The sequence below is a fragment of the Scatophagus argus genome, chromosome 22, assembly GCF_020382885.2.
Source record: "Scatophagus argus isolate fScaArg1 chromosome 22, fScaArg1.pri, whole genome shotgun sequence".
Classification (NCBI taxonomy): Eukaryota; Metazoa; Chordata; class Actinopteri; family Scatophagidae; genus Scatophagus; species Scatophagus argus.
Window position 1 is genome coordinate 10,543,922 of NC_058514.1, and position 22,737 is coordinate 10,566,658.

At 42.1% G+C, this 22,737-nt stretch overlaps 1 protein-coding gene across 7 annotated transcripts in view; it reads left to right on the forward strand.

Annotated features, from left to right (window-relative positions):
• Positions 1-22,737, forward strand: part of cald1a (caldesmon 1a) — a 49,524-nt gene that overhangs the window by 21,478 nt on the left and 5,309 nt on the right. For 3 of the 7 annotated variants that reach the window (XR_006842156.1, XM_046378622.1, XM_046378623.1), the window contains exons 2-14: positions 679-764; positions 8,499-8,636; positions 11,229-11,649; positions 11,758-11,790; positions 11,875-12,072; positions 13,266-13,387; positions 14,416-14,683; positions 16,503-16,640; positions 19,611-19,654; positions 19,820-19,895; positions 20,561-20,701; positions 20,896-20,991; positions 22,248-22,316. Coding sequence is in view for 5 of the 7 variants with exons in the window: in XM_046378622.1 (XP_046234578.1) it covers positions 688-764; positions 8,499-8,636; positions 11,229-11,649; positions 11,758-11,790; positions 11,875-12,072; positions 13,266-13,387; positions 14,416-14,683; positions 16,503-16,640; positions 19,611-19,654; positions 19,820-19,895; positions 20,561-20,701; positions 20,896-20,991; positions 22,248-22,316 (1,821 nt within the window). In the remaining 2 variants the exon portion in view is untranslated. Of the gene's footprint in view, positions 1-678; positions 765-8,498; positions 8,637-11,228; positions 11,650-11,757; positions 11,791-11,874; positions 12,073-13,265; positions 13,388-14,415; positions 14,684-16,502; positions 16,641-19,610; positions 19,655-19,819; positions 19,896-20,560; positions 20,702-20,895; positions 20,992-22,247; positions 22,317-22,613; positions 22,666-22,737 lie in introns of all 7 variants that reach the window. The other 4 variants (XR_006842157.1, XM_046378624.1, XM_046378625.1 and 1 more) reach the window with 4 other exon arrangements.

The following is a 22,737-nucleotide window of genomic DNA, read 5'->3' on the forward strand; positions in this document are numbered from 1 at the left end:
AGTTTGTGGGCACAGATCTACGGCCCAAGGTTGAGGCGAGTATGCACAAAGATATAGCTACACTATTCTGGCCCTTAGAGGGATGGATTGTCCTCAGAGATTCTTAAGATTTCAGTCCTGATTGTTTTGGCCCCAGCTTACAAGAGCAAAATAACTACTCAAATAGTCTTGTTCCTTGCAAAAACTGAGAATGCTAAAATGATGATGAACACAACCTCAAAATGACCATCTTCTTTTATGGATGCAGCTTTGGTAAACCATCACTATTAGAACTAGCCACAGTGAGAGATGCATTTTCTTATCCATGGCTGCTTCACAATAAAAGCCACTCAATGTTTCCCCACTTACATGGTGTTAATGTGAAGCAGCCCAAGTTGTGTCACATGTGTTTTCATAAACAGCGGTATCAGTGAGATAAAATCATAAACAGCAGCTTCTGTGAACCCTCTCTGGCTGAAGGCTATTTGAATACAGGATCAAAAATGGGATTCAGTTTTATGAAAACCTCAAGTATTTTGATAATTAGATCTCAGGAAACTAAAACTTTTGTTTGACTGGTCAAACAGTATTTCTATTCACATCGGACACTTAAATGAAGGTGTTTCCCTCTGTCCTTCCTGTTTTCTTCGACAAGTTCAGTAAATTAACCTGTCTGTGTTTGATTATGCCATCCCTTAGGGCACAGTCATGGAGGAAATGGACTTCGAGCGGCGCCGGGAGCTGAGGAGGCAGAAGCGGGAGGAGATGCGCCTGGAAGCTGAGCGGTAAGACCCATTTTGTTGTCTTTGATTCACGTCTGCAGATTAGCTCTCCAGGATTTTCCAACTAATTCTCCTGCATAGCTAAAAGTGCTTAAAAAGTCAATCCTCCACAATGGCTTCATTTATAGCTGCAGGCACAGAACATTTGCAGTCCAGAGGGGGCTTTGTTGCTGTCACTAGAAATCTCACTACTTAGGTTGTGTGGTTAAGGTAGCGGCCTGTGTTCTGTAATGAAGCTGTGGTTGTCAATGCACAGCCCACCCCCTCTGATATTCATGCCAAGTTGGTATAGGAGGGAGCCAGCTTTAATAGCTTGTGCCCTCTTCTAGGTCTTAAAGACACAGCTCAGCAAATATTGGCTTCCCTCAACCAAGGTTAGGAGGAAAAAAAGGTTGATAAGAAATCTGATAAGCAATGTGATGACCTTTAAGTGGGACTGTTCAATCATGCCCTCCCTTTTTCCAATTTTCTCTCAGATACTGTGGTCTTGTGAACTCTCTTTGATTCAATGGAAGGAATTGATTAAAGTAAAGTTCATTTCCACAAATTGATTGAGTGGTAACATGCCAAGTGCAGTAATCAAAATACTAAAACGGGGGTTTTATTGTGAGAACTTGATACATGGTGTGCCAAGAAGATATTTTATAGGGCCTTTTCACAAAAGTCTCTTCATCTGTTCTGCAGCCCTTCCAATTAAAGTGGAGGGTGATGTGGATGCAGATACTAGCCAAGGTCACTTTCCTGTTTGATGTATCTGTGAGAAGAGTTTTGTTAGAGCCAGTTACTCCATCACTGGTGGAAAACAAGCTGACATAGGTCTGACCACTGCTGAATACATAGATGTGTCTCTCCGATAATTCTTTTTTATTAGCTATGAACGAGGCTCAAGGTAAAATAGCACTTCTCGTATAAAGGAAAATGCAGTCTGCAAAAGAGTGCACATCATCCACAATAGTGAAGGACATATACTAGATAATAAAATTCAGGGTTGAGACATTAATCCAGACACTGAAAATAAAGTACCTGCCAGCTTGTGTCTGTTGTATGGATGGTGCTAAGTTTATTTTAAAGTGAACCTACTTATTCTGAGTAGTGAATAAAGTCTGACCGATGCATCTAAATGGCCAGTGCTATCACAAGGGAGTTTGTAACTATGAGGGACTCCTTTCTCGCTACACGCAGTCATTTGATCTGTCTAGCATCTTTAATTTAATCAACCAAATCAAAAGAATCCTTCAAAAGTGTTTTTGATTTGTTTTTATATCAAAAAATGTCATTTACGAGATTTCTTTAACTCTAATATCTTTATGACATCGGCCTGAAAAAAATTACAGTTACTACTTCCATACTGTAGGTACTACGACCTTTGTAATCTGAGAAGCATTTCAGGGTCGAGTTCCTCTACTTCTTGACTTTGTGTAACAGTCTCTTTCTTGGCATCCTTTTGTTTTTACCTCTTATAGACTTATGCCTCATTTCCCCAGATGCACTGATTCAAGTGAAGGTTAATGCCCTTGTTATGTTTCATGGCTTAAAACCTCCATAAACCCCCTGCTGCTAGAATTATTTATGCTGTTTTGGAATGTTTATGTTACACAGAGAAGATGGAATTTGGCAGAAAATGTAGACTAAGAAGAGCCGACAGAGGGAAGAGATGAGGGCTGACTGACTGAGAGAGAAATGGACCAAGAGCGAATAAACGTTGAAGAGTTGTAAGCGCCTTCGACATTTACATTTTCAGCTCGGCAGGAGTTTGTTCATGACTGTTTATTTGGTCCAAGCAGCAATAATTTCAGCTGGCAGGCAACACGCCGCTCCTGTTATTGATAAAAGATTACATCTCTACATTGTTTCCATTTCTGCCAATATACTGAAACAATCAATATTTACATGCCCCTCTTGGATGCACTAGTCAAAACCACATGTTGTCTCATTGGCCTGCTTCCATTCAACCACAACTGAGCACGCTGTGAGAAGACGGAGAGCGCAGGGAGAGTGTGGGGCCATGTAATAACGGCTGAAGGAATGCCAAATTCCTGGCTATTATAAGTGTTTACTGACCAGGTCTCCATGAGCTGTTTCCTACATGCCGGGACAGTGAGATTGTCTGTGTTTGTGAGATGTCTTTTTTCCTGGTGTGTGTACAGCCCTAAAGTTTATGTAGTTGCACTCATGCTAAGGCGTGCATGTGCTCTGCATGTGCAGTTTAATGTGTGGTAACATAGGGGTTAGGATGAGCGCATGTAGTCAGTTAACATGCGGGTATTTTCACTTGTGTGCGCATACGTTTAGATCAGCATCAGGCGATGAATGTTTGACAAGTGTGTTAGTATGTGTGCATGTGTGTATGTATTTGTGTGTGTGTGTGTCTAGGGAGGACAGCCAAGCCTTCCCTGTTCTGTCTTACATCAGCCTCAGTTATAGCTGTAAGAAAATGACTGTTGAAGTCAAGGTACGCAGTGAGCTTCCATTCACTTCCAGTTCTGTTCACACACACACACACACACACACACACACGGTTTTCTGTTCTGCTGAAGCTTCTCCCAGTGCGTGCTGTTCATCAGTGTATCTGTATGTTTCGATTCACTGAAACACACAGCCTCACAGGAATGTCTCCAGTGCTTTTTCTTTCCACCCCAAAGAGAGCTAATGGACGTGGAATTTTCCCAGTCAATTCAGTGACCAAAGGCTATCTCCTTAAGCTAAAAATAGGCTTCTTTTGTAACAGTGATAGTATGCATAGTTCACACAAAAAAAGCTGTTGTTCCCTGCTAAATGCAGCTGGAGCAGTTTATTGTCCCAGCTCCCAGATATTCTGCACAACTGCAGTGGTGAGCCATCACTGTTTTATGTGAGACAATTAAAGGAATAGTTCTCCAATTTTGGGAAATACATTTGTTCGATTACTTGTTGTGAGTTAGATAAGAAGATTAACTAAAACTCAAGGCACTGCACTGGCCAAGAAAAAGTCTGTCAATGAAAATGTGTCTTTTTACACGTTGGTGCTGGAAAAGTTGAAATCTCCTTCTTTAGTTTACTTCAGTAGCTGTGGTGCCAGATTTACTGTACAAACACAAGAGTGGTATCAGTCTTGAATACAGCTTATTTAAGGCTTGGCTAATTGTACTGTGATGATTTGGATTTTTGTCTTTGATGTGCTTCTTGGGAAGTGGTTTATTTCTGCCATTTCCCCGTGTCTCCTCCTCCTGCTTTCTTGTCATACTCCATCTCCTCCTCTTCTTTCTTCTTCTTCTCCCCTGGGTGTCACTGACTTTTTCTCTCCTTCTTCCTTACTGCTTTTCCTCCTCCCGCTTTCGCGACTTCTTCCCTCTCATCCTACCCCCCGCCCACTCCTCATACTCTTCATCTTATTCCACTTTCATTTTCAACCCTTCTTTCTCCCTTTATTCTTCTCCTCTTTCTTCTCACTCTCTCCAAACCTCCTCCTCCCCCTTCTCTTACATCTTCCTTCTTCTCACCTTCCCCTTGCTTCTTTCTTTTGAACTTCCACTTAACATTTTCGAATCCTCAGCCTTCTCCTGCTTCCAATTCCTCCAATTCTCTCTCTCTCTCTCTCTCTCTCTCTCTCTCTCCCCTCCATCCTCCTCTTCCTCCTGTTCATTCGTAACATCTGTGCTGGTCCCTCCCCCTGAGAGACCAGGAAGGGCAGAGGAAATAACACCCATCCTCCGTGAATGAGCCATGCCAAACAGTCCACGCCCTGGGTGAATGGACCGCTCCAAACACAACCCGGTCCTGCATCGTAAACCTTTGGTTCTGACAGGAAGAGAGAGACGGAGATACGGATAAAGTGATAGAGAGAGAGAGAGAGAGAGAGGGCGAGGCTGAGCCACGTATGTCAACTTCTGACTTACCACATCAGCTTGGAAAGGAGTACAGCTATTGTTGCAGATTTTTTAAGCCTGATTCCCCACCAGACAGGGCAATTTTATACGTCTGTTTTATATGCATGCTGTATAGTGCCTCATTCATCTGTGAGGAAGAATAAATGCAGTCTTAGGGAATTTTGTCACCACTAACATTGTGTATTCTTGGAGTCTGCCCAGCAGAGAGCAGGGGTGGGGAAGGGAGACAGACGGGGTACGCTGCGGTTCTCTGGGCCGGCAGTAGGAAGGGAAATAGTCCAGAGAGGCCAGCGTGGGAATGGGTCAGCATTTCTGACAGCGTAAGCAGGGCCCCCACCCTCCCTCCCTCGCCATCCCCTTCCTTCTCTCCCCTCCCCTCTGTTCATAGCAGCTTTACTTTTCTATCTTCCTCTACACTCGTCTCCCTCCCTTCCCTCCGTCCCTCTCCTCTTGAGGAGGGGGTGAAGAAGTCTTTTCTCATGGGCTTTTTCCCAAATTGTTTTCACTGACATTTCTGAGATATTTCCCTGTAAAGAAAATATTTGGACATATTTCTCCCTAATAGGTTCGCTGATGGCGATGTTTTGTGTGCTTGTGCTATCCACGCCGACCGTTGCTTTGCGAGTGCAGAATCCTGCTTAAAATCAGCTTTTAGTTATATGTAGCATGATGTTTCATTTCCTTTTCAGCTGCATCACAGCTGCCACATGTGTGTAGGGATCCATATCAGCTGTCACTCAACAGTGTGATTTCCTCATATACTGTATTCAGCCACCAAAGAAAAGGGCATCTGTTGCTTACTATTTTCTGACAGATACTCAAACCTGAAGTCTCTAACTGTGGCTACAGACCGTTCTGTACAGGAAAAGGTGTTGTCTGTGATAAAATCTGTAGATTACTACTTTTTCCATTATCGCGCACACCCTTTCCTTTCCCGTTTTTCATTTCCCACTTCTCTTTTTTATTCTCAGTCTCATTTCACTCACTCTCGTTTTCTTTTTCTTTTTTTTCCTCTCCCTAACCCCCGTCTATATCTCCACATATTTCTGTGTCACTATGCTGATAGAGTTTGGGGCCTAGGTAAGGAAAGGGATATTAAATCAGGGCTTTGCTTGTGTGTATGCGTCTCTAGCCAAAGCTGTGATTGACAGGAATGCTAATTCAGCTTTTCGGAGTTTATTCTTCTCTCCTACTGAGGAATCTTTAACCCTGAGATTGTCACCGCCACCAAGGACTCTTTTGTTCCATTTTTAGCTCTTGTCGTTTTCTCTTTCTCATGACATTCGGTGCTGTTTCTGAGATGGCGCAGTCCTTTGGGAGTTAAGTTGTTTTGCGATTTTTTTATTTATTTTTTTTTCACAGAAACAACACATCACTCTGGCATTTTTAGTAAGAGTTAACATAATTTCTACTGCTGGGGAACTCAATTGAAGCTGACAGAATATGAAAGGAAATGAAAAAAACCTTTTAACTTTGGAAAGATGAAATAGCACATTCTTCCTCTAACAAATAACAAGTGGAATTAAGCAATAAAAAACACCCTTGCTCACTTCAATACTCTCAGGTGTTTTTATGTTACAGCTTTAGCTCATTGTGGCTAAAGTTGGCTCATGTTTGCAAGCTTAATATAGATAATGTTACTGAGTGCTTTGCTGAGTCTTCTGTGTAGTTCTTTGTTCTGCTACTTTTTGTCATTTACTGTATTACATTATTATCATTGCAACTTGGCTGGTGTTCAGCAAAAGTTAGACAGACCTGCTTTAAGGCTGAAAAGAATCTCATTATTCTGGGCGTTTGAAGATGCTGAATTATCTGCAGTAAGCACACACTCTTGCACATGTGTAAAGCATTGCCTGACGTCACTGATGTCACCCTCCCATAGGTCCAGCTTGGGCGTTAACAGATTCATCGGCTCTGTTATGACAGCATTCCTCATGTGAGAGAAGGAAAGGGGGGGAGGAGTGGAGGAACAGCGGAGGAAGGAAAGGAAGAAGGAAACTGTTGTTCACAGGCTGTAAAAGCCAAACATAAACTCAAGCAGCTTTAGCTCGGCTCACCACACATGTTGCAATTAACATGCAACAGCACGCTTCGCTGGCTGACCTCAAAGGCTGCGCTGTGATGTTTGGTAGCTGGGCATGTGGTAAGCAGTGGGAGTGTAAAGGTCAGCCGGGGCAACACAGATCAAGCACGGAGCTGAGTTCACAGATGTCAGGTGGCCAGATACACAGCAGTTTGGGAACTGATCTGAGAAAATTCTGTTTCTGGTAATATTGCACTGTTAGATATCAGCTTATGAAGCCTTCATTTGTAACACAGTATCAAATATGCTTTAGTTTTTGGGTGTAGCTGCTTTCCCGAAACCCGTCGTCTTCTTCTAGTTGAACTTCCCAAAATGACTCTGGATCAGCCCCAGCGAAAGGCCTCAACTTGTTGCTTTCAATCAAACTTAAGCGCATAAATATACAGTAGCTCACTAGCCAACTAGATTGTGAACAATAGTGTTATGTTGATGACTGCATGTAGCCGCACCCTTTTCTTAAACACATTTAATAAAGACATGCATAATCCACTGCATGTCTGCTTTGGGGTTTGCTCTATTAAGGATATGGGCGGTTTGTAGATCTTGGTGGGGCACAGAGAAGAGATGAGAAAGACTTACTGAAGAGGAGGACCAGTACAGTCTTTTTTGTCCTTCTGCCTATAATATTTTAGACATATGACCAGATGTGAGCTTGCTTTATCTCATGTATGCTTGACCAGTTGTGCATGGTAAGAAAACACATTATCAAAGGAGAGCCTTGTTTCACTACTACATTTTCTTCTAATTACATGCATGCGTGCATTCATCGGTTGTGAAAAAAATAATAAACATGGAAAATAATACTTACACTGTCATGAAGACAGCAGCAAAACTTGTGTCAAGAAGTATTTTCACCTTTTCAAAATGGGCTGATATTTTAGAAGATGCACCTTTTCACATTCTTGCTGCGAATTAGATGTGACTCAGCTCTCGTGTGCTCACTTTAATGGCTATGTAAGAGTGGGGGAAAATTCCTTAAACTGACTTTACTGACTGTTGTTAAAGCCTGTAAGTCATTTCTGTTACTTTCCTTCCCCACACTGATGCAAAGACATATTGGTAGGTGATTGTGTTAACTGTATTTTTTTTGTATTCATCGGGGGTAAACTAAAAATTGAGTAATTGAAAAGATAACCTTTATAATATTGATGAATTAGTCATGAGACATAGACTATATCACACCCAGAGCCCTGTAAAGTGGCTCTCAAACGCTATAAATAACAAGACCACAGCTAATTTATATTTTAATCTTAATGTTTAGATAAACCGATGCATCAGTGTCGAGTGTGTAGTTTGGGTGAGGCCTAACAATCGGCCCAGTCTATGCATGCACGTTTTGATTTGGCACTAGTTTTACTAAAACAAGAAAATGTCTAGTAGAGTAAAGCCCAGTGTTTTGCACAGTGCTCTTATCCAACACCGACCAAACCAGTACAAGCACAGTTTCTCTGGCTCTCTCTTATCCTCAGCCAAGCAGTGTCTCCAGACTGAGTTTTTATCAGCTCATGAAAACTGCAGCACGATAAGAAGTATTGGTTGTTCCACAGCTGACAGGTCAGCTTGATAGGAGAGAAGAGGGAGGGGGAAAGTACTCCGAATCCTCCAGGTTTGGTCACTGTGATGATTACAGTCCAATTTAAAGAATTGTTCCCTTTGAGGTTTCTACCCGTGAAGCGAAATTGTGGAAGTGGAGAAGGAGATGAAGGGTTGAAGGTTGGGGGAAAAAAAGAAAAAATGTCTCCCTTTATTTCTTCACTCAATCATTCTCTCCTCTTTTGTCTCCCTCAGGTTGGCGAGGAATGATGATGATGAGGAGGAGGCGGCCCGGGAGAGGAGGCGCAGGGCACGCCAGGAGAGGCTGATGAGCAGGGAGAGTGAGGAGCCCAGCGGTCAGCCAGACAGTGTGGTCATGACCAACAGCCACAGGTGACACACACACACACACATATATCGTATATAGCAACACAGGTTCTCTATGAGATATATAGGAGGCAGCCAATTTTTAGTCCAGCTGAGTAGGCAAAGGGAGCAGCAGAAAACTGGTGAAAAACTGTCACCGTCATATCATCCTGCCCAGTAAAAGGGGGTTGCAGCCTACTTCATCAATAAATAATCAACGCGAGTCCCCTTTCTGTGTGATGAAAAATGTCAGGACAACAAGAATTCCTTCACAACCTCTGCTGTTAAAAGAAAAGAAAAGAAAGAAAAGAATACAATATTTTCCAGGGCTGAAGGTTTGGTCAAAGACTTCAGGGAAATGGGAGCAGTCAGTTGTTCTATCCCTCCTCAAACAACTAACCGTAAGCTAAGCTTTCACTTACTGTTGCTATGTACATACAGCTTACATTAGCTTTCAGTTTATGCAAAGCACATTTGCAGTTTACATTGGTAATGGTAGTAGTTTTACCGCTCAAAGTAGTAATTTGTGGATTCCAACAGAAGATGACAAAATCAGCCTTAGATTTCTAGCTCGATTTTGCTGGCAGTTTTAAATTCATATTATATTTAATTCAATACATGGTCCGTATTTTCTCCTGGACAGCTTTTCAGGCTCACAATTTTTTCATTGTTTAATCCTTGTGGTGGTTAAAGGTCATGCCACCGTGACCTAGATCAAGCAATATTTTTACACTAATGTCTATAGGATAAAATGACATGACATCACACCGACTGAACAGCGTTTTGGGGCTCAGTATCTCACCCAAGGACACTTGAACATGCAGCCAGAGCTGGGGATCAAACCACCAACCATCTGAATAGTGGACAACCCGCTCCACCTCCTTAGCCACAGTGAGGTGGCTTTTTCATACCATTGTTTCTTTTCCATTCCATCCAACCAATGCAAGAATTAAGCTCAGACTTTCTACCCAGGCCCAGCTATCATAATGACAGCCAGCTCATGATCTCATACCTATCCATCAAAAGACTGTCCTAGGAACAAAAGGAGCTAAATATCCATTTCTCTGCAGTTTAAGACTATGAGATCAATCGTCTTGGCCACAGTGGAAGTGGTGGGTTGCTCTGACATCTAGCAACACAGACACTGCTTTGTGGTCATGAATGTTTCCTCTCTATGAGCTCAGAGGTACATCCTGGGCCAGTCAAACAACAAGAGGATTGTGCAGGAGGATGCTGAGGCAGGACCTAGTGTTGACTTGCCATTGTTGATTGTGTAGATGCAAGCATAATGTTTGCCAGACTTTTAGGTCAGAATTGTATGAGTCATGCTGTTTGGAGTGGAGTGGACGGATGTACAGTCGGTATTTGGTGGAGCCAAAGAGATATGCATTAAATACAGTTTTAAGCCACGCAGTTAGTCAGGAAGTTTGGACAGTCGATCCACCATTTTGGCCCATATCAACAACTGTTGGATGGATTGCTGTGAAATGGCATTTTACAGACATTTATTCCCCCTAGAAGATGAATTCTATTACCTTGAAAAATCCCCTGACTTTTCCTATTGAATCATCATGAGGTTCACATTTGTGGTTTGTGGAGAAATGTTTCAACCACTGATTGATAGACTGTGATGAAGAGGTATCCATTTTCCCATTTTCCCCCCGGGTGATGTGTAAAAGCTTTGGTTATTCTCTGACTTGTCATCTAGTGTCACCATCAGGTCAAAATTTTCATCTGTGCAATACTTTGGTTTTTGACCAAATATCTGCATAACAATGACATTCCAATCAGCCTCAGCTGTACTTTGTGTTCATGACTAATAAGGTATATTTCCCACATTCATGAAGGTGAACAACATACCTGGTACACACGATGTTAACATTGTCATTCTAAATATGTTATTATTATTACATTTTTGTGCACTGCTGTGCCTAACAACAGGCTGTGTGTCCCTCTGTCCTCTCTGTGTTGTATTAGGAAGGTATAGCTGATGTCGGAATGAGTTCACAAAAGAACTATTGAGAAAAGGATGATGCATTAACTCCAGACCTGGAATGCAAGATACATTTTCTGATTTTCTCTTTATTTTAAGGCTTGACAAATACTTTATTTTAAAAGAATATCCAGTCAGCCTTCTCCACATACTGGCTTGTCTGTCATAAAATTTCATTTAGTCTTTCTTGGATGTTTTTTTGTGCATTTTTGCTCTTTTAGCACCTTTCTTTTGTTTTCAGAATCCAGTGTAAGACACTGTCAGTCAGTTGACTGCCTCAGAAAAATGTCAAGAAACTTAACTGGGCATTATACTTTTGTTGAGTTTTGGGCATTTGGTATTTCCTATCATTTAACTTTGTGTGGCATGTCAGCAAGTCCAGTCCCAAGTGAGTCAGTCCTTGTCAAACACAACCTTATGCTCATTCAGCGTCACCCTGCTGCACATTAATTAAGAGCTCACATCGACAGTACTGAACTGTTTTAGGTTACGGGTGCTCACCATCTCCATGGTAACAGGAGATAACACTGTGCATCTAGTTGCCCGCATGCCCATATTTTCAGCACAACAGCTGACCTCATTAACGTGAGATCTCACAGTGAAATGTCTCCTCTCTCACCTCTTAGTGTGACAGAGACTGTGAGCAGGTCTTATGGAGGAGATGAAGATGACCAAGCCCTGCAGGAGCGCATGGCCAAACGCGAGGAGAGACGGCAGAGACGCATGAAGGAGGCGCTGGAGAGACAGAGGCAGCTGGATCCCACAGTGACTCAGGACAGCGACAGCGTCACCACAGAGAAAAACAATGCAGAAGAGGAGAGGCCATCCTCCTGGCGTAGGGGTCGTTACCGTGACAATGAGGATGAAGAGGAGAAGACAGAGATGTACAGCTCGAGGAGAGAGGAGAAGGAGCCAGAGGAGTCAAGAGAGGAGGAGGAAGAGGCTGCTCCTGAGGGTGGAGAGGAAGCACAGGAGGGTGTAGAGGAAGAGGAGGAGCAGGAAGTGGAAGTGGAAGAAAAACCAATAAAGTCTTACTTGAGAGAACAGGTGAGTCACCTGTTCATTCTCGTTCATTTATTTGAGCCATTTTTTTGTATTTTATTTTATTTTTTGAATAGCTGACAGTGCATGCAAATGTGATGCTTGTTTCTGTAGGAATCAACTGAAGAACCTAAAATTCAAAACAAGGTATGGTCATCGATTTACTAACTTTTCGAGGCACATCCTTGAGTCATCTTTCTTTCAAAGAACTGCTATAAACCTTTTTCATAGGAGCCCACTGAAGACCCACCGAATTCAGTAGTCAGTGAGAGATCAAACCAGGCCAAGTCAACAAAGGATGTAGTAGCATCAGAGGAGGCTGAAGAGGTACCTGAGGATGATCATTTAGATTACAAGTCTATGACACTCAGAAATGACACAGAAGAGGACAATGAGGTAGCTGAGATACTACACTCAGAGGATAATGAGGTACCATACATATGGTAAGATCTTCAGTAGAGGTGTGATGCACAGCACAGAAAATCTCTCTGGGTAACTTCAGTGTTCTGATGCATCTTTGAGGAGACCAGAAATCTTTTGAAAAAGCAAAGATTGTTATTTAGACCCTGAAATTACCCAAACACCTTGTGTCGTCACGTGTGTGGTTTGCACCATTTGCAAACTGGTGAGAACCGAGCCTGCGTTTTATGAGGTGTGGTTGCAGCCGTACAGTCAGATATTTGCCTCACAGCGTGGTCACAGTGTTTTTCTGCATGTCTTCCACCTCAGCTATGAGAGCAGCAACATCTATTACACAGACTCCACTCCAAACACTCACTGCAGCAGAGAAACATCATGCAATTTAAAACATAAAGAGTCTTCACTTCACTTCACAGCGACCATAATGCGTGTAGACTTCCTGTCAAATGTTTAACGCCAATTTCAGATTTTGGGGTTCATTTTTGAAGTGTTAAAATTACACAAGAAAAATTGGGAAAATCTACAAGTGAAATGAAAACTGACTTTTTTCAACTACAGTCTGATGTATTACAAATCTCAAACTCAAACTGTCTGCAGTTCAATGCAGTCAAATTGTACAATTTCCACTTTGATTTCTTGCATAGCAAACAGAAAAGACTGTTTTAAAGACTAAGACAAAGACTACTTTATGACTTTTTTAAAGTTAGTACATATTAATGGACAGCTTGCATATCATAGTAGAGTCTCCAGTTAAAAACAGGTGTTAGCCATATTATGTAAAAAATGAATAAATAATAATAAAATAAATTGTGCGAGATATCATCAGCAACAAGACAAATGCACTCTATGTGCTGTGCTACAGGTTAAAGATACAGTGTACATATGGGGCTTAGACATATAATGATTATGGTTTCCAAAACTTGAATTGTGTTTTTGATGATGGTTAACAGTCAGAGACATAAGATCTACAGCTGGAGACACTCCCATGGTGATCACATGCTGGTTAATCCTGTCTCAGTAGTAAGTCTGGAGTGGACGCTGCGTTATGTGATGTTCTGTGTTATTTTGTCTGGGTGGGGGGGTGCGCGCGAGCACTCCTTCTGATTCTCGTTTGACATCCCGTGACACATTCCGTGTCACATGTCCGCCTTCCCACCAGTCGCACCTTTGCTTAACTGTACCTGCGGTTGTTTTTCGTGCAGGTGAGCGAGAGAGGCAGGGCCAGGGAGGAGAGGGAGGAGCGGGGCAAGCAGAACGGGAACGGAGGCCTGTATGAGGAGGAGGCGGCTCCTATACAGCACAGGAAACCTGAGAGGACCCTCAGGTACACAGATGCAACGACACGAATCAACTAAACTCCTGGGGTTTTACTGATGCCGAACCCGGGGTCATCCAGGCATGATGAATTATTCAAGAACCTGTCATTAAAATCAAATTAATCACCTGAATGTTTCTAAAACAATAAAAATCTGAATAGAACGAAAAGAGTTAAGGAGTTAATGACAATGACAATTTGACGATGATAGTTGTCGATAATGGTGAAATAGCAGTACTGCTTCATGAAACTGATAATTATCAATTACAACAGCATGCTGACAGGTCTGTGCCTGTCTGCACTGAACCAGTTGTGGAAGTATTCCAGTAACTTAATATCTTTGACACAAAGGTCAGTTGAGAAGATCAAGCTACCATCATTACCAAAGCTCACTGCCCAAAGTAAGATATCCAGAAGGGGCAAAAAAGGACACATATTCCTGTGATTCAAACGCATGATAGCATGAAATTAAAACAAAATGTTGTACATATTAAAATAAGTCCTGCATTTATTGAATTATACTGTTGCAGATGGGCTCTTTTTCTGGTAACTATAGAGGAGAAATAATCATATTTGTCATTAACATTTCGCAGTGTTTTCATATGCTGGCAGTTTAACCAGACAGGAATTTATTTATGTTGCATTTATTGTTTGTCATTCAGGCTTATATGAAGATGAAAGGATTGCCAACAGCAGTTAACATATCTGAATCAGATTTTCACACACACACTCAGCAGGAGAGTGTGTAGTGTTTTGAACATGGGTCGCCTACAGCTAATCCCCAGCATGAAACACTGGATGAAACTTGATCCGTGCCGTAACATTATCATTGTTGTGCTGATTGTTGATATGTGTACATGTGCACGTGTTTTTGTCTGTCTGCACGTGTTTGCACGTCCCTGAAAGCCACAAAGCCTTGAAGTGTGTGTGTTTAAATATTCAGCTTGTCTCAACTGTCAGGTGCTGACCTGTATTTTAACCAGCTTTCCACAGTCTTTGTTTCTTTTGTGACCTGCGTACTTGTGCGTTTGTCCCAGTCGCGGCAGCGTACGTTCCCCCGAGGCGTCCGCCGGTGACGACCAGGACGACGCCGCTCGCCTGGAGGCAGAGCGCAAACTAGAGGAGCTGAAGCGGCGCCGTGACGACGCGGAGAGCGAGGAGTTTGAGAGGATGAGGCAGAGGCAGCAGGAGGCCGAAGCCGAGCTGGAGGAGCTGAAGAGGAAGAGGGAGGAGAGGAGGAAGGTGCTGGAGGAGGAGGAGAGACAGAAGAAGCAGGAGGAAGCCGAGAGAAAAACCCGAGAGGAGGTAGAGGAGAGATGACTTGATGATGTCTCTTTTTATTTTCTGGAGTTAGTCACTTTATGGATGCTGCTTGATCAGTTCTGCTCTGTCTTTCTATATGTTTGTATTCTCGCTGTTCCCTCTCTCTATTCTACCTCCAATTTCTTGCAGATAAGGTCAAATTGAAATGGAATTTTCTTCCATTTTTTGTGCAAGGAAAGACACTATAATCATACTGCAGGTCTTTTTTTTTTTCACCTACTTGTGGAAACACATGAGTGGACATTTTCCGTGACAGTCACCATCCAGGGTGCGTTACACTTAGCACGTTACAGGCTACAAATGACACACTCCGCATTTTTCCCCTTTTCCAACAAGAACCATTAGCAGTTTAACACTTCTGTGCCTTACAACAATTCAATTCATCATCATGCTGTTAAGATTGTATTTCACTCGAAAGTGGAAACTAGCAAACCTTGCTATCACAGCAGAAAAACTACTTTTAATTCCTTTTTTCTTTTTCATCTAAACCAACTAAATAACAAAATCAGAACTCACCCAGAATATGTTCCTGTTTCTCAAAAAAATAATTGTAGTCTATAATCTCATTTCTTCCAGTTGTATCTTAAGTTCACAGTCCGCATCCTTATTCCTTGTTTTTCACACCACCGATGTCATATTGATTTAGCCTTTACACCTGTGTGGGTTGAAATCTATGCATCACACTCACTATAGCTCCGCGGTGACATTATCTCACCATACTTCACTGTTATCATGACTCAGCCTATTTGGGTTCCGCTCATAACTCATGTATGTCATTCCCTGTGCCTCCTCTTATGAGGACCGCATCCGTGTGTATCTCAAGCACGATAACCTCCTCTTTCCTATGTGTTCACATCTGTATTCAGCCAGGCAAACACTTCTTTCATCCACTTGCTCTGAGGCTCTGCGGTCTCACCGTTACCCCGACTGGCCTTCTTTGTTGATGTTGGCTCTGAATGTGGCGGCCCGTCTCTCGCTATCTGCCCCTGTTCTTCTCCTCTTGTGTGATGTTAATGAGGCCTTTTGGTTTGTAATTAAAAGATGGCCCAGAGATACAGAGAGACTAATTAACCAAGACAAGGCTGCTGGAGAGGGCTGATATACTGCCAAGCAACAGCCCTCTTCTGAATACAGTACAAATGGTTCATACAGTAATTGTTGAAAAAAAAAACTGTTGATAATCTGCATGTCTCAAGCTTTCCAAAGTCTTTTTTTTTTCTTTAGACATTCGATCGCTGTAAATAAGAATTTGCTCTGAGTTGGTTTATTAGTTTCTGACCTGCTTCATTAGATAAAGTAAGTAAATCATTTAGAAAGTGGCCCATATCCATTCTGTGGGTCTGCTGCGTTCCTGATTGTTGGTTGTCTGTCATGTTGTCAAGTTATTATATTCAATATAAGAACCCACGATAATATAAACACAATACTGTTTCCTGCTGTTATGTGAAAGTCATTCAACTTACACCCAGTTCTTGAAAGATTTTGCATTTGTTGCTCCAAACATTTTGGCCACATTAGTTATTTCCCAGGCAAAATGTACTGGTGCACAGGAAGCGTGTTTTAGGTTTCCAGCAGCAACAGCACTTTGTTTAGAGTAAATACAAGAGAACTGAACATGAGCAGCAATATCCGGCATGGCTGAGCTGCCAGCGAACAGAGCGCCACCTACATGTGCTCCAATTGAATCAACAGAGCGTTCCCTATCAACTCCAGATGTTACAGATTCTTCTCAACTTTCTTTGTAGTTTTGCACCCAAATCTGATGAACTGCCTCAACTCTGAGCACATCTGTCTTTCTCAGGAGGAGAAGAGGAAGATGAAGGAGGAGATTGAAAGGAGGAGAGCGGAGGCAGCTGAGAAGAGACAGAAGGTGGAGGACACTGTGGACGGGGAGGAGAGACCCTTCAAGTGCGTCAGCCCTCGAGGCTCCTCTCTGAAGGTCAGTGAACTGTTCTTAACCTCCCACTTCTGCCCAGCGACCAACAGAAGAGTGTCGTTCCAGTGATATCTGCTAATTGTTAGCTAAGCCCTATGCTTTGTAATCGTAGTTCTTAAATACATATATTTAGTCATAGGACATATATATGCAGATAGTAAAGACATTGGTGGTAGATTCACTACTCAGGATGTAGTGATCAGTAGCTCATTTATTTCAGATGATGGTCATTTGCAGATTTTAATCAGCTGGAGTTAACTTTCTTGGCTCTGTGGCTTGGTTGAAAAACCTGACAGTAGTTAACTTTTAATTCCAGGCTTTATGTTAAAGGAAAGCAACTTTAAATACGCACTTAATAGATAAGATACAATAAGTTACATGTCCCAGGCAAAAAAAACCTCATTCTCACCAGCTGATCTGCGTAGAAGTTCTTATGTTGAATTGAAGAACTAGTTTGTTCAGGACAGGACAGCGCTGTTCGTGTCTGATTATAGTAGCATCCAGGACCAACATCCACACAGTAGGGCAATAGTTAGCTGTAAATGCTAATGACTGCATCTTATGTTAAGGCAAACAAACACACTGTTTAATTCAGCTTTTTCTTCTCTTGTGATTTTGGTTTTAAAAAGCTAAGAAAACCACAACATATTTAGATGCTGATGATCCGTTCTTTTCTACAGCTGCATGTACTGCTTCAACTTGTGCAGAAATTTAAAGTTTGACCGGCCTGTCATACCTTGTTTTGATTCCTAAGCTGCTCAAGCGAGTGGGCTAGCCAGTGGTCAATTAATCAGCCATTTTTTTTCTAAACACAGATAATTTAATTTAATACTTTAAACTTGCAACCATAAATCACTTCGCCTGTACTGCATTTTTCTGTCTGTATTTGCATACCGCCCAACACAATCGTCAGCATAACGAAGTCAGCATAATAGCTCTCCAGCACCTGCAAATCCCACTCATCCGGCGGTCCTGCAAAGCTCAAGCTAAACATCCAAAATATTTGGAGAGATTAAGCGGCAGATGATCTGCATCTGGCCCTCTCACCTCCTTTAGCTCTCTGTATGAAGTGTTATCTTATTGAGATGAAGGTGTTCCTAAATAGAAAGAGCCTCGATGAACGAGGAGAGAATGTGAAGAAGTCAGCTGCCGGCAAAGTTTTATTTCACTGTTTACTTTGAAATTCTGCTGACTTGGTAACCTGTTTGTCATAAGAAAGACCGGACCAAGAGAAGCAACATGGTGCGTGCCCCTCACCCCACTTCATCCAAAGATAAATGGTTGTCACAGCAAAGGAACGTTTAATCAACTCAGATGTGAATAATGATTTCAGTGTTGCCAAAAGCCAACTCCCGCACACTGAAAATCGAGGGGGATTTTCAGCCAGTGGAGAAAATCTAATTAGTGACAGTTAGCAGTAATATCTATCTGGCCCATCCCGGTGAGACTCCTGACTCGAGGCTCGACTCTAATGGTGTGTGAGCTCTGATCATACTGGAATCCTGTACTTTATTTCTGGACAGTTTTCTAAATAATGTTATGCTATTGTGTTTCTCCCCCACGCTGCACTAAAGACACGACTTTACTTTGTGGTCATGTTCACTGTAGGTGCATCTGTGTGTGTGTGTGTGTTTCATGCAGTGCACACTGTGTTGTGTATGAATTGTTGCATTGCAGTGTTATGCATGTTGCTTACGTGACACTGTATTATCATGTTGTAATACAGTTGCTTTGCACGTTATATCTTGGAATTTTTTTATATTGTTTTATTAACCATATTTTGCATCAAACAGAAGAACTTTTTTTTTCATGCCTGAGATAATTGCTTTTAGGTGAAAACCATGTATAGACAAATTTCTTTACATTTTTTTTGGTAACTTAGTGGCAGCAGGGCAAGCTATAAGCACAACAGAAATACATATGTCTGTCTTTGAAACCTGTCTGTTTTTTTGTTTTTTACATATGTTCACTTGCATATTGCCATTTTGTCTGACCCAACAATTGTGGCTCCTGTTATACTAAAACAGAGAGAAATATGCCTCACTTTCAGCAATCACTTCCCACTGTAACACACACACTCTCGCCCACGTGTTATTATCAGTAAACCTGCATAACCCTGCTCCATGCTGTAGATAAAGTACAGTGTTCTCTGGAAGAGGAGGACAGAGGGACAGAAAGGGGATGCAGGGAAGCGATTAGGGTTAACAGGATTACTGTAACTGCGTACGGATGGCTACAGCTCTTTAAGACGCGTCTGAGAATGGGGAATTTCCTGTCGGGAGTATTTTGGGAACTCCCACATTTGGTAGCGGTCGAGCACAAGGTCCTTTCTCACTGGGAGAGAGGGAGAGAGCAGTTTCTTCTTTAGTCCCTTTAAATTTTTTTTTGTGAGCGTCAAAGAAACATGTGTTGCCCCTTTTCTGAGCCTTTTTTTATACATATATATCATAAACAATCCTCTGAGATTCCCACAGTCCAACAGCAGGGGATAGTTGTGTTTTCTTCTGTGTGTAAGTGTGTGTGCATGTCTTTCATAGCATTTTGGACACCGAGGGACGAGTCAGTTACATTTTGTGTTGCTGGTTTGAGAATTTAGCTTATTGAGGCGATGTAGGTTCTCAGCCGATGAAGGTGCTTATTGAGCACAAGTAGAAATGGGAGAAAATGAGATATTCACCATTAAAAATATGCTGCTGTAGTGAAGCCGTTTAAACAATATTTATGAATCATTATGAATCATATCATTCTTAATACAGAATTACATGTGTCTGCACACTGACTTTTGAACTCAGGTCAGGAATGGGTTTTCTAAAACTACTCACACAAACAAACAATAGAAGCATGAAAATCAAGAGCAGGGTTGGGTTTCAGATCTGTTTAAAATCTACTGAAGAGTGAAAAGTCGAAGTGATGTAAGCATGTGTGAAACATAATTCTCTCTAATAACTCAACTCTAATAACCTTTCCCAACAGATCGGAGAGAGAGCAGAGTTCCTGAACAGGTCGGCACAGAAAAGGTAAAAAGCCTTGCAATCCTGTGTTGCTGAATAGGAAAAAAAAACAAAACAGAGAGCTGACGGTTTAATCCCCTCCTGGGATTGCATGTGTCTTTTCTCACGTTGTGTGTAATACTCAAAGTGGTCCTATACTGTGTATGCTAAATATTTGCTTTTGCCCAGCAGCACAGTGAAGACGTCTCATTCTCCTGTGGTGTCCAAGATAGACAACAGGCTGGAGCAGTACACCTCGGCTGCTCAGGTTAGCCTTTCTCTGACAAAAGCAGCTGTGTGGCTTCAACATTAGTGACACATAGTTGTACTTGATGTTGTTTTACTTTACAAACAAAACTTTTGGTCTGTGCCAGTTATCAGAGTTACAAGCTAGAGCTATAATGTAAAAAAGAAAAAGAAAAACTAAAAGAAAAACATCACGCATCAGCAGAATGAAACTGCTGTCACAGCCACAGGTCATCCCGGATGTAATGTTAACACGTGTCTCATTGCAAATATCCTGAAGGACAATTTGAGATCAGGTTTGAGTGACAAGACTGAGGCAGAATCCTGAATTCAGTTCTATATAAAACTGCCAAATTCCCTGATGCCAGTCTTGGTACACTAAGAATAAATTTTGGCTGCCATTTTTAGCCCAAATGCTGCCCAGACGTTCCCATGCTGTGTCCTATTTAAGTGTTCTAAACTTGTTACACATAAGAATTAGCATGGCGTGTCACTACCTCAGTTCTTTTTTTAAGTCATACCAAGCAACACAGTAATATTTCTCAGTGCACTTTAACATCACTTTTTTCAGTGTCATTAGCAAGCTTATGTTGTTTCTGTTATTTCTTTTTGAAAGAGAGTTGTATGGATACAGCCATCTCTGCTATTCGCCCATATAAACCCCCCACCCTCGCTTTGTCTCTGCAGAGAGAGAACAGGGAGTCTCGATCCCCACGCTCTGGAGCAGTGGATCTGCCCATGGTCACCGACAGCATACGAAGCATCAAGAGCATGTGGGAGAAAGGCAATGTGTTCAGCTCACCTGGAAGTGGGGGGAGTACGTTCAAGGTAAAAGACGAGGGCAAAGAGGATGTGAGAAAGTTAATGAAACTTTATGTGTGTGTGACTGGAGTAGAGAGAGGGGGAGAGAGAGAGAGAGAGAGAGAGAGAGAGAGGAAAAGGCCATATTCACTGGCACTTCCTGCTCGGCCCTGTTCACGATGACGACCAGGCTTAGCTGACCTTTGACCCTGTCCAAACAGGAAGCAGCTGTGATGAAGACAGGCGTGGCAGGCCGCATCAACGACTGGCTGAATAAAACCCCGGAGAGCAGCAAGACGCCAGGAGGAAGGCCAGCGGTAGGTCGCTGATGCTAGGAAATACAGTGTATCTACTGGGCCTGATCCTCTGACTAGTTTTAAGAGGGCGGGACTCAGCTGGTACACTGTGATGTCACATACTTCTATGCACCAATCAGGATTTAGCAATGTTTAAATCAGACTCTGATGACAGTTGTGGGTGTGTTTGGTCGCTGTCAATGAAGTCTGGTAAAATCAAGCCCACTCAGTCTCATACATACTGCCATAAGAGGTTTGTAAATTTATTATTAGCTTATTTTGTCATGAATGTAAATACTTAAGGTTTAACGTTGGGTATTTGTGTTCAGGTTTGAGTTGTCAGATCCCATAACATCTGTGCTGCGTTAATGCCAGCAAACACTGTTCAAGCTCATAATAAGCTGCAGTACTCTCAGTCTTATATCAGCAAAGCAGCATTATTTTTATTGTAATGTCGCAATTGCAGCTGGTCATGTTCTGTACAGAAGATGTTGTATAACCATTTTCAAATGATGCAGTGGAGCAAGTCAGGCTGATGTCATCTGTCTGGCACCACCTGGTGGCTGTAAGGAAAAATAACTAAGTAAGTGTCTAAGGTTGCTGTAGTTCACTCTGTGTGCCATAATGAATGGACACAGTATATGCAGATATTATAGACTTGGCATCTGTTTGTTATACAGTGTCACTCAAACATTTCATCTTAACCTGATCATAGGCTTTTTCCGGTCCTGCACATGTGTATCTTGCCTCTCTTCACTTCAACCTGTATTTCACCCATATATTTAGGTTATAGCTTTCCAAGTCACAGGCTGTGGCTCAGATAGATAGGGTGGAGAAAGAGAGACTGAGGTCATGAAAGTAACTTTATATAAAAGTATTTCCAAAAGGAAGTGTCTTCCAAAAACCTCAAACGCTGTGATTGAGTGTTACAATGTGAGTAGCGCTTCCCTGAAATTTACTTTGCATTGTGATGGAGCGTTTTGAAAGAGGATTGCCTCAGACTCATATTGAAAGTGCTATTTTCCACTTCCTCTAGACAAGCACCTCTCTGCTTGATAGTGTCTGTCAACCTTTGCTCTCATTCCTCAAGCTCTCTGTCCACCTCTGTCATTCCTCACCTCTACATCTCAGGTACTCTGCCATTTGCCACAATACAACGACTATTTTCAAATTGACCTACAAATGTGAAGCACTCCGAGAGTCACTGATATGATGCTTTGTCTTTGCTTTTGTGTTTTCTCTCTCTCTCTCTCTCTCTCTCTCTCTCTCTCTGACAGGACCTTAAGCCTGTTGATGTCACCAACAAGAGGAATCTATGGGAAAACAAAGGCGCCACTCCAACCAAGGTAGCTGTTATTCATTTCAGATTATTCACTGTCTGGTTATCATAAGGGAAAAAAAGTCTCACCCATTAGGGAAAATCCAATCTGTTGGACTTGTAGGCCAGATGAAATTTAAACTATGCCAAATTGGTTTGTGGTCTTGGAAGGACTCCCCGTGGGTTTTTCACAGTTTTCCACTTGTTGTCAATCAAGAGAACATTTTGAGAAGGCAGTGGAATATTGAAATAATCTCACAATATTTTGTCCTTCGTGTTGCAGCGATGGGATTAACAATCGCTTCTGTTTGTTTTTGTTTTAAAGAACTCTCATAGCTAGTTGACCTCGCCATTAAATCTGGAATATGCCTGCAGAGGTAAAAAAAATAATTGTTCCATGTTTCTTCAAAGCACTTATCACAGAATGACCTTGCACTCTGCTGTCACAC